General features: G+C 43.5%; 1 protein-coding gene across 2 annotated transcripts; it reads left to right on the top strand.

Annotated features, from left to right (window-relative positions):
- Nucleotides 1–5,146: 5,146 nt before the first annotated feature.
- SRD5A3 (steroid 5 alpha-reductase 3) lies at nt 5,147–11,893 on the top strand. Of its 2 annotated transcripts, none has more exons than XM_080589485.1 (5): nt 5,147–5,538; nt 8,746–8,901; nt 9,316–9,506; nt 10,882–11,004; nt 11,496–11,893. In XM_080589485.1, the coding sequence occupies exons 1-5, from the start codon at nt 5,330–5,332 to the stop codon at nt 11,753–11,755; spliced, it is 939 nt and encodes a 312-aa protein (XP_080445611.1). In that variant the 5' UTR covers nt 5,147–5,329; the 3' UTR covers nt 11,756–11,893. The 2 variants fall into 2 exon arrangements, with proteins under 2 accessions (XP_080445611.1, XP_080445610.1); XM_080589484.1 differs by having other exon boundaries at nt 5,157–5,538; nt 8,746–8,897; nt 9,312–9,506.
- The last annotated feature ends 22 nt before the right edge of the window (nt 11,894–11,915 follow it).

The following is an 11,915-nucleotide window of genomic DNA, read 5'->3' as shown; positions in this document are numbered from 1 at the left end:
GATGACAGTGACAGGTAAGCACAGCTTCCACAAATTCTTTGAAAATTTATGTGCAGAGATAGACAATTATTTGAACCCTGGCTACTATTAAGGGTCTGAATTCTGCCCCTACCAAGCCCTGGGGTTGCATCATGGATCGGTGCCCTTCGACAAAGAAAGTAATAATGATGCATCCCAGGGAATTGTAAGTTGTCTGACCTGCTCTCTTTTTAACCACCACTTACCTATAATCTTAACTAAAGGTGTATTTATTTCTCAGTAAGCTACTCTGCAAATCAAAATGATTCTATATGAGCTTTAGGTAGTTTTCTCCCTTGCAAAATTCCTTAGGTTAGGATACTCTTGTGAAACCCCCAGTCCATGTTCATACAGCAAACAGCAGCTCGCCCAGACTCAGCCTTCACAGCACGCAGCTAGCCAATGACCAAAACCATATCATACATCTTCAGAGCAGTAAGAAAGCTGGTTTTATTACCAGGTTGAAACTCCAAACGGTCTCAGATTCCAAGCCTACCATGTTGGAAAGATACTTATTAGCTGTGATCAGCGGAAAATCATTAAATAATATGGCTGAATAGTGAGCAAGTCCTATTTCTTAGCATCACATCTCTAAGAGATGTAAAGTCACACCTTGAAGTCCATGGATTTACGCGTATGAGTTCTGCACTGAGAGCCACATAAACATAACTCTACAGCCATTTCCTCACTTGAGAGTGACCATTTTGGATTCGCAGAAGACCGTAGGGCCTACCAAGCTGTACGTGATATGGAAGTGCAGATTTTTGCATCTCCCTGCAGAGCTGCTCACGCAGCACACTGCCAATGCCAGTCTCACGAAGCGCGTGACGTGGGCACTGCTTCCTGCCCTCTCACGAGCCCGGCACCGATCGGGCACGGGACTTCTCGTCTTATCTGAGAGCAATTCCTACTTTCCATCAGCTACTGAGAACACTCACGTTTTCTAACTGGAAAGCCACGGACATGCAGTCACCCTTAAATTGTGGGAAGTGCATTTTGGAGTAAGTTTCTCACACCTCAAAGCATGCCTTTTTTGTGTGCTCTGTGATTTATGTTTTCTTGGCCCCGCTATCTTGGTATTGTCTTCCAGCGATTAAAACCAGTAGACACAGGCCAGTATTTTAACCTTCAAAATGTAGCAAGCTGATGGCTTTCTTGGTTTATTTTCCCACAAATCACAAAAGTGCTGCTAATTAGTTGAGTCAAGGAATGTTTTTACTAATTAGAATCCCCAGACCTTCCGGTACTAAACAACTTTACAGATTACCATGTCCTGTAACTGAGTATCTAGATTTTAGGGTCTCCACCTACATTGGCTTTAAGCGTGTTCATAAATGTCTGACAGACCATGGCCTCAACTGGTACTTTCAAGATTGCCCTTGTCCTAAATTCCAGTTGAATCATGTCCCACAGAGATTATGAGGACACCCACCTGTAGCTATTTTAATCACAAAATTTTGGGGGCTTTGTTAGCAAATTAAAATCTACCTTGGAAAAAAATCTGAATGAACCAACCAGGAAAAAGTATACTGAATAACTGAATAATTTCCCTATCCTCCCTTACAAATAATTAAAATAAATAAAATAAAATAAAATAAAATAAAATAAAATAAAATAAAATAAAATAAAATAAAATAAAATAAAATAAAATAAAATAAAATAAAATAAAATAAAATAAAATAAAATAAAATAAAATAAAATAAAATCACCACGTAAAATCAGTTGGTTTGTCTATCGTGTCCAGAGTTGCAGTGAAATCTGCTCTGGGCTGGCCAGTGAACTATACTCATTTTTGTCCCTCACGGAGATGAATTCTTTGGAATAATATGATGGTCTGTGCTGAAAAGCTCCGTAGCAAACCTCCACTCTCCCACCCCTACAGACATTTGATGAAGTGCTGTCAGACATTATAGCTTGCTGTGGTCCACATTAGTCCAGCTCAGTGGTACATAAATGTCAGCCTCATCTGTTCTCTCTGGCATGTTCCCTACAGTTCAGCCAGCCACTGACCCTCCTGCCCACCTTCTGCACAGCATCTTTTCAGACCTTCCATCCATTTTCCCCAGCAAACAAATTTTGTTATGATTGATGTCTCACAGCAATGTATAACCTGTCCTGGCAGGTCTTCTCTAACAGGCAGGCAAGTCAAAGCAGTTACATCTCAAGACAACTCTCTTGCATGCTCTGTGCCTTTGTGAAAAGTGATGTCTTCTTCTAATCTCACTGAAGGCTTCTTTTCATGAAACACATCAAAATAACCCTAGATCTAGGAGCATAAATTACTAATGGCCATTTTTATTCTGAATACTTCTCTTTCCTTCAGGAAGATCTCCACTTGGGAGGACAATTCAGCTCTACAGCTCAGCTCTACAGCTGAAAGATGGCTGAGCTTTGGAAGGAAAACCCTGGCACTCTGGAGGGACCTGTCCCCACTAGGAACCAAGCTAACTAGTTTCATCCAGTTTCTGGATGAGTCAAGTTAGCTGAACTCCACCCACTGAGCTGAAAAAAAGTGTCAAAGACCTGAGAAGAAATATTTTCAACTAAAAGCAGCCACAAACATCTGTACTTGCCCAAAGCTTTCATATGGTCACAGCATATGAGCTGCTCAGGATGTCCAAAGCCTGGAGCAACTACGCGTTGACAGCTCCTGCAGAGCTTCAGGCCAAAGGATGGCTGGTTGATGGCACCTCAGGCTCTTGCTGGCAGCTGGGCAAGGTCCAGTGCAGGGCAGGTTCCTTTGGCACTCGAGAAACCGAAGAGTGTTGGTGCCACCTAGAGGGACCAGTTGCATAAAAAGTGTGAAAATCACCGCGCATGGACACAATAATGTGCCTCAGCTGTATAGTGTTAGGGAAAAGAATCCTAGAGAATGGTTCTTACCACTGTGCAAAAATTATACACAATAACAAGGAGTAGAAGAGTACCACTTATATAGAAAAGGTGTCACAGTCCTCACTACAACTTGCAAATACAAATATAGAACATATACTTAAGACAGCCAACTGCCAATTTCTCTCTCCTTCAAGCCATTTCCCAGGCTCACAGCTGTACTCCTTCTCTTTCTTCCTCCACTTTTCTAAGCCCTGATGAAATAGCCAGCAATCTAACCACATTCTGAGGTCAGATCACGGTTCCCTGTGCTGCTGAAGCACCGTATGCCACTGGAGTCAGATGCCAGGAGTGGACCAAAGGACACAGTCAAGAAATCCCTGGAACTGCAACTTCACAGCCCTCTGCCCGTCACCAGCTTTGCTGAAGACTGGCACCTGCCCACTTAACTTAAAGCTGCTCTGCAGGAGAGCAGGAGCAGAACAAACACCCACAAGCAAGGAAGAACCAGTGCATAAATAATGTCATCTCCTTTCCTCCTCCATTAAATCTGCCACCTGCGACCTCTGATCCACTACAGCAGTGATGATAACTCATGGGGACACTATGGGGCTTGGGGTGGGATGCTGATGGGTGGAATCTGAGGCTCTTTCATGGTAGCCTAAGCATCCACATGTGGGGTTGGAAAGTTTGGCCTGGGATGGCCAATGCCCAGGTGACAACCATCTCCAGGGGATGGCAGGTGTACAAGCTCAGTCTGCTCTCAGTAAAACTTGTGGTAAAGTTTATGATGGATGCAGATAAAATCAGCTCTTGCCCTTACGCTAAAATATTCAAAAAGTTAGTCTGATGTTATTATCTTATTTTTTTTAATTTACAGGATTCTGAGTGAAGGTACCAGCCATTTGAGTTTTTTCTTAAAAATGAGAGTAACAGCAACATGTTATGTATTTAGTCATGTGTTTACCTTTTTCTCATGCTGTTTATCAAAAATAATTAGGCATGAAATCCCCAAACCAGACTTATGATTCAGTTATACTGAATTTGAAAGAAAAATAGACTCAGTCCTGAACTTTGACATAAATTATATTGACATTAAAATATTTATTATAGCACATTATGTGTATATAACTATAGAGCTACCATCATATGTTTTAGCATAAAATGTGAACTTCAGTGATTTTTTTCCCCAAAGCAATAGTATTGATGCCATAAGTGCTTTAGCTGAGCATGTGCTGCCTTGCAGGATCCACTGATAGGATGGATTAACACAGTCATAAATGCATCCTTAAAATTATTTAGGTTTATACCTCTGTTTAGGAAAGTGCATCAGCAAAATTTAATTTTTTTTTTCTTTAAACCAAGCCTGCTCTACACACATGATAACACATTATATGTATTTTGCACCTGGCTGGGATGCAATTAAAGTGCTTATAATGACATAATTCAATCCAGTATAGCAAAAAGTCATCAACATCTTTAAGGATAGTTTTTGAGGTACCACTCTACAAGCACCCAGACAAGGCATGTACGTCCACTGGGCAACTTCCACTTAAAGTCGAAAACCTGTGTGTACTCTAGGCTTGAATCTCTGTCAGCTACATGGTGGTTGCCATTGCTTTATCCTCCTGATTTATTGACTTTAGGGTGGTTTGGAGTAGCACTAAAGACTGAAAAATTAGGCTAGCACTAAAGACAAAGAAAATTAGGCTGCTCTGTATTTAAAGACCTTGAAATATTATTCAGCAATTTCTTACTGACTTGTTACTTTACTCCAGATAATACCAGAGTGACAAAAAGAGGGATGCACAGAGGGGTGTGGGCAGTCCATCTTCGGGGCCAAAGGGAGCTGTTTCCCTGTGGTGCCGAGCTGTTCTGATGTCTGTTTCTCAGAATGAAAGGCAAGGAAAGGCTTTTCACAGAACTACAGAATCGAAGAATAGTTGAGGTTGGAAGGGACTTCTGAAGATCATCTGGTCCAACCCCCCTGCCGAGCAGGATCACCTAGAGCACGTTGCGCAGGGCGGCATCCAGGCGGGTTTTGAGTATCTCCAGAAAAGCAGACTCCACAACCTCTCTGGGCAACCTATGCCAGTGCTCTGTCACCCTCACAGCAAAGTGTTTCCTCATATTCAGCTGAAACCTCCTGTGCTTCAGTCTGTGCCTGTTGCCTCTTGTCCTGTTGCTGGGAAAAACTGAAAGGAGACCGGCTCCATCCTCTCGACACCCTCCCCTCAGATATTTGTACACGTTGATGAGGTCTCCTCCCCTCAGTCTTCTCTTTTCCAGGCTAAGCAGCACGCCCTTGACCCTGCTGGCCACCAGGGCCCACTGCAGCCTCACGGCCAGCCCGCATTCCCCCAGGCCTCGTTTCAGTCACGGGCCGACACAAATGGCGATATCCGCCTAAAGCAGGCCGGGCTGGGCCGAGCCGCGCCGTGCCGCTGGGCGGAGCGGGGCGGGCCGGGGAGCCGGGGCCATGCCGGCGGGGCTGGGCGCCGCCTGGGCGCTGCTGGCCGCCGCCTTCCTGGCGGCGCTGCTGCTGCACCGGGCCCAGGCGGGGCGGCCTGGCGGTGGCGGCGGCGGCACCGCCTCGGGCCTCTTCCAGGACCTCATCCGCTACGGGAAGACCAAGAGCGGCGGCGTGCAGCGCCCCGCCTGGCTGCGCCGCTTCCAGGTGCCCAAGAGGTGAGCGGGGAGGCGGCGGGGCCGTGCCGGGGCTGCGGGCGGTGTGGGGGCTGCTGAAAGCAGCCGCTGCTGAAAGGCTGCTGCGGGTGTAGGGGCGTGTTACAGGTCGCGGGAGAGATAGGGCACAAGCTTCGGGAAGTAGTTCAGTACGCAGTGAAATGCTGTGTTTTCTCCTATTGCGTGAATGCTGTGCGCCTTATGCAACACGTATTTCAATTAACCGCAAAATAGCATATGCAAAATGGAGTGTTAATACTCAGGATATTATTAGAAGCCTAAGTTTGTTTATGTCCTTTTCAGGCGTACTGGGAAGCTGCCCACAGGCACAATGATATGGCTAAGTATATGGGTTCTCATGGGATGCTGATCTTCTGTGAGGCTCTGAAAATCCTTTACTGCAGAGCAGAACATGTTGACGAGTCAGCAGACAGAAAGAAGCACATTGTACTAGCATGCAATTGTTTTGGAAAAGACTTTGAGTGGAAAGATGTATAAAACTCTGCTTCAGATCAGGCTTGCTGAAATCTCAGATGTAAACTGAATGATTCTGAAAATGCATTATATGTTTACTCTCTGTCTGCCTCAGTTTAATGGCTTCTGAGGAGCACACTTATTTTTACAGAGTTAGGCTCAGTTTTTTGAGAAATCATTATTCTCTGTTTATGGATAAGGAACATAGAGATGTCCTGGCTATACGTACAGACTGGGCGACGAGACGCTGGAGAGCAGCCCCGCAGAGAGGGATCTGGGGGTTGTGGTTGACAGCAAGTTGAATCTGAGCCAGCAGTGTGCCCTGGCAGCCAGGAGGGCCAGCCGTATCCTGGGGTGCATCAAGCACGGCATCGCTAGTCGGTCGAGGGAAGTGATTGTCCGGCTCTACTCTGTGCTGGTGCGACCTCACCTCGAGTACTGTGTGCAGTTCTGGGCACCACAGTACAACAAGGACATTAAGCTGTTGGAGAGTGTCCAGAGGAGGGTGACAAAGATGGTGAAGGGCCTAGAGGGGAAGACACAGGAGGAGCGGCTGAGGTCACTGGGCCTGTTCAGCCTGGAGAAGAGGAGGCTGAGGGGGGACCTCATCGCAGTCTACAACTTCCTCGTGAGGGGGAGTGGAGGGGCAGGTGACCTATTCACTGTTATCACCAGTGACAGGACCCGTGGGAACGGTGTGAAGCTGAGGCAGGGGAAGTTTAGGCTGGACATCAGGAAGAGGTTCTTCACCGAGAGGGTGGTTGCACACTGGAACAGGCTCCCCAGTGAAGTAGTCACTGCACCACGCCTGTCTGAATTTAAGAAGAGATTGGACTGTGCACTTAGTCACATGGTCTAAACTTTTGGGCAGACCTGTGCGGTGCCAGGAGTTGGACTTGATGATCCTTATGGGTCCCTTCCAACTTGGGATATTCTATGATTCTATGAGATTTTAATCATGCAGGGTCCATATGCCCCAAATTGGAATAAAAGCCTACTCTCTTGAACCCCAGTCCCATGCAGTATCTGTACAAACCTTCCAGCAAGGCTAGAGCAGGGACCTGGAAGTTTGGCCACCTGAGTGTAGATGTGAATATGCAAACATACTGTGGGATTGCTTTCTGAAATCAATTCTTGATCATAGAATATTCAGAGTTGGAAGGGACCCGCAAGGATCATCAAGTCTGTTGTTGTCTTCTACCTTCAGGTTTTCTTGATAAAATATACCACAGGATACTGATAATAGCATGTTAATATAAGTATCTGAGTGCTGCATGAACAGTCTCTAACAAGGCAAAAGAACTATTGTGTTAACCAAACACATATTTTCCTGAAACAGATGCTGAAACAAAGGAGAAGACTTCTCCTGCGAAGACTTCCTAATAGATATTTTTAATAGGATAAGAGAGGGAAATGGGGGAAAAATCCCCACCTCTCAAGCTTTTTATACGTTACTGAGATCTCATTGCTTTGATCACCTGAGATTCTTGACCAGAACTAGCCTTTGACTTGAACGTAGGCATGACAGGAGCTTGTAAGTCCAGAAGGACAGGATTGGGGTGCTGCTTAGCCCAAAGACCTGATCATCCCTGACATAACTTTGTTATCACTAGTACAATTTACATATGTAGCTTTCCAAACAAATATTTAAAAAGGTTTTGTGACACAACATATTATTCATGGAAGGGTTATATTGTCATATCTTGGTTATCAAGCTTCTGGTCCCAGAAAATTCCCACAGATGCATTTAGGCTGTGCGGTATCCACAGCAAAAAGAAGGGTTCATAAAAGCTTTGGTTTAGGTGCAGTGTATTGCAAAGTATGGTATTCTTGAGGTAGGGTCTCATTTGAGTTGACCTTTCTTCAACAAGTTTCTAACCACCTCTTCTTAGGGAAGATGCTATCTGAAGAATGTGGCTTTTTCGGTGAATTGGTCTCAGGCTCTCAACATCTACAAAGCGATTCTGTTACTGCAGTATTGAACCTGTAACCCTGCTGGCTGAATGAGGACAGAAGATCCTGAAAATAACTCGAGACATTTTCTATTTCCACTCATCTGCATCTTATTTCCAAACAAGCATTGTATTTTCACTAGCCCAGACTTTTTAAAATTTTGCTATTCCATCTTGTCAAATGTTCTGATTCATTTCAGGTTGGTTTGTCAAACGCATAACATTCCTCTCTTCTCGAGGGCTGACACGTAGTTACTGTAGTGCTGGATTGCTCTGTAGGTCAGACACATCCCCAGAATAGTTGAGATTGTTGAAAGCTCACCAGCTGCGATGGTCAAGTTGTTCTGGAGTGTGCAAGGAAACTTGCTGGCTTCTGACTTGGCTTCTGTATTGCTGTTGAGCAACAGCATGGAAATGCCCAGAAAATCATTTCAGATGTGCTTTCAGTGGTATAAATTATGAAGAAAATTTGTGTAAATCATGATTATTTGTAAGCATTGAGGAATGTCCTTGCAATGCATGGTTTACACCTTCTCTTGGTGTAGCTACAGTTGCTGAGGTCAGCTAAGTTAGACATATGCTGCCTGTTGTTTCAGGCAGCATTGAAGGGAGGGATGCTAGGCTTAGCCTGCTTGGTACAGCTGAGTCCTGAGTTCTCTGCTCATTGATGGGTGAGACGAAAAGGTGTGCATTGACCATCAGACAAGCATGTCCTGCAGCTACATGTCCAGCTAAGGAATGATGAGAACATTAAGCTTAATGAAGATGCTTTTTGTTCCCACAGGTGGTTTACTCACTTTTATGTAGTTTCTGTACTCTGGAATGGCTTTTTGCTGATCAAACTTTTCCAAGCTAAGTTCCTTGGAGCAGTACTCCCACCATGGATTCAGCGCTTGCACAGTGCTTTTGGCAGAGATTTGCAGAACCAGAACACAGGCAAGTATTCCAGTTATTGTGAAGCACCCATATAAATATTACAAAACTGCACTACCATCCTTTGCTGGATAAGTATTCTTTTTGTGCTACTTCATCAGCTGCTCTTAAACTAGGCTCCAGGTGACATTCCTGGAGTACCAAGTCCCTTTGTCATTAAGGTAGAAATCATTCTAATTTACAAATATAATAGCTTTCAGCACTCATTTGAGTTGGAAGGGCCATTTTTACCTTCTAGATGTAATCTTGTGCAATCACTGTGGTCAGCAGTGCCTCAGATGTGCAAATATTTTTCCCAGTGCTAGGTTAGTTAAAAAGAGGATAAGATTTTGCTGTGGGGAGGGGAAAATCAGCTCTTTTGAAGGGGTAAAATTGGTCCTAGCTACCCCTAAATCACTATTTTTCATTTGCAAGTAGATAGCGAACACTTCTCTGCACTCTTGGTTCTCCTGCTCCTTTGGCTGCATAGCTTTCGAAGACTTGCAGAGTGCCTCTGTACCAGCGTATTTTCCAACGGCGTCATTCATATCGTGCAGTATTGCTTTGGACTTGGTTACTACATTGTTCTTGGCACAACTGTGCTATGGCAAGTGCCTATTAATGTCAGGCATGGTAAGTACCTGCTTAGTTATTACCAAAGTTGCATTTTTTGCTCCCTTTTCTTTCCGTTGTGGCAAACGGTTCACTTGGTTTCATAGAGGGCTTGCGTGAGAAGCGTGTTAATTGGTGAGAAGTAAAAATAACTTACTGGCATAGTCTAAAGTAACTGCACTTCAGTATGTTGCATAATAATCAACTGGTATTACTCACACAGACTCACGCTCGCTCGCTTACTCATTTTTATGTTAACCACCAGTGTTGTTCCCTGAAATTCACTGTTGTTCCATCTCATGGTAGATAATACTTTCAGGAGCATTACAGGTCGGTTTTGCCATTAAGATCCATTTGCTTTAAGAAAGAAAATAATTGGTGCCAGTTCTCAAATACCACTACACAACTCCAGTTGTCAAAATGGAGTTTGCTTTTTTGCTGTGGGCTTTCCTAGTAGGTGGGCCTACTGAGTTGGGACCGTCTTGGCCAACTCCTTTGCCTTCCACTGAGAATTCCCCACTGCTCTGCCTTACATCAGTCAGTCTCATCTTTCCCTTGGTCCTGTAATGTCTGCATTAATACAGCAGTAATTTGAATTATATGACCTATGTCTGCCAACGCATTCCACTGAGTCTCCCAACTCAACTGCTATTTGCTCCTCTGCACAGATAAACCATGAGCTGCAACACTTCCAGTGGCTGTAGCGCTTCTTCCATGACTGATTTATGGAAAGTGGTTGTTACCAAGTATGTAACTTTAGTGAAGTTTTTAACCACTTCCAATCACATCAGCTCCAGTTTAATCCGGTTATTTGTAAAAACAACCTTCAGGTCATCTATGAGTAGATAAAATCTTTTTTCATCTGCACACGTTTTCTACTTTTCTCATCGTGCAGATTCTCAGAGATGGTATATTGACATGTACATTGGAGCTGATCCTTAATACAGTGTTTTTGATGGTTTAAGTGTTTTACAGTGTGTGTGGATAGGTGCATGTATCTATATATACCAATCCCTGTGAACAAGACGTACAAGTGTACTTATGTGTTGACCTGAGACATGACAACATCTTTTGTTAGGATGGTAAGAATTATAAACAAAGTTGAATACTGAGGTTTTCGACTGCAAATTACATATCAGTTATACGTAATAGTATACTTCAAGCTACTGGATTAAAAACTAGGTCTTTGATATTTTTAGTGTAGAGCAGTTAAAGGAAAGGCACTAGTAGCTGAGTACTTAAATCACACAGGACTCAAAAGCATCTTCCAAGTGATTAGAGGCTCACTACTAGAGTTTTGTAAGACAATAACGTACAAAATAGGCGTGCAGTGTTTTGGGACAGTGCTTGGGAAGGTATTTACTGGCTTTTTATTAATGAAGCATATTTCATTTAGGAAAAGAAAGTTCCGTGCAGATCTGCTGGTATCACGTCTTAGGAATTGTGGTGTACGTTTGGGCCTCTCTTCACCAGCACAGATGTCTTGTGATTCTAGCTAATCTTAGAAAAAGTAAATCAGGTAAGGTGTTTCATTTCTCTGAGCCATTTACTTCCCTACTTTTTTCCTGGTTGTTTTGATAGGCTTCTGTAGCTTCTAACACCTTAAAAACAGTATTTTTTAGTAACTGTAGTGTGGGAGCCTTTGTAAGACTTTCACTAGGTTAAGTGAAGCTGTTTGGAGAAGAGATCGGGCAGCTTGAATGTTCAGAGCTTAATTTGAAGGTCTGGCTTATGCTATCCTAAAGACAGACAAACAGCCACGCTTAGGACTTGTGTCACTCCTCTGAGATGTCACTTCTATTTCCATGGGGGTTAAAAACAGGCTTCTTTACACTGTATTTATGCAAACAACCAGAGGTGATACCTTATTTCTTTGAGAAGTACAAAGCTGAGAGATCAGATGGAGCTGCATGATGATAATTTTAATGAGCGTGTTGTTCTGTAATTGTGAGTAGAAAAAAATGTTTAATGGATATTGTTCTTAACTTACTTCTTTCCGTTTGCTTGCAGGAAAGGTCGTAAGTCTGAGCCACAGTATACCTTTTGGAGACTGGTTCGAAAGAGTTTCTTGCCCTCATTATTTTGCAGAACTCCTCATATATGTGTCTATGGCCATCACACTTGGACTTGACAATGTGACCTGGTGGTTTGTAGTCACGTACGTTCTTTTCAACCAGGCGCTGGCTGCTGTTTTGTGTCACGAGTTCTACCAGAAAAAATTCACCTCCTACCCAAAGCATCGGAAAGCATTTGTGCCATTTGTTTTTTAAAATGTGTCTTCTAAAGTATTTTTTACAGACTGGAAATGTTTTCAATGAGGGAGTGAGCAATTTACATTTTAATAAAGCCACGGTAAAATTGCACATTTTTCTAATTCTAAAATTAAAAGCTGATGATTTTTATGATAATCTGGTGTGTGTTGCTTATTTT

The sequence above is a fragment of the Anser brachyrhynchus genome (genome assembly GCF_964034855.1).
Source record: "Anser brachyrhynchus genome assembly, chromosome: 4".
In the NCBI taxonomy this organism is placed as follows: Eukaryota; Metazoa; Chordata; class Aves; order Anseriformes; family Anatidae; genus Anser; species Anser brachyrhynchus.
The sequence above is the reverse complement of the archived record's forward strand: the minus strand, read 5'-3'. Positions and strand labels throughout refer to the sequence as shown.

Excerpts from the sequence above, each read along its gene's own strand:
- SRD5A3 (XM_080589485.1), top strand. The coding sequence starts at position 5,330 with ATGCCGGCGGGGCTGGGCGCCGCCTGGGCGCTGCTGGCCGCCGCCTTC. Across the intron at positions 5,539-8,745 it reads CGCTTCCAGGTGCCCAAGAG|GTGGTTTACTCACTTTTATG; the intron begins GTGAGCGGGGAG and ends TTGTTCCCACAG. Across the intron at positions 11,005-11,495 it reads TCTTAGAAAAAGTAAATCAG|GAAAGGTCGTAAGTCTGAGC; the intron begins GTAAGGTGTTTC and ends GTTTGCTTGCAG.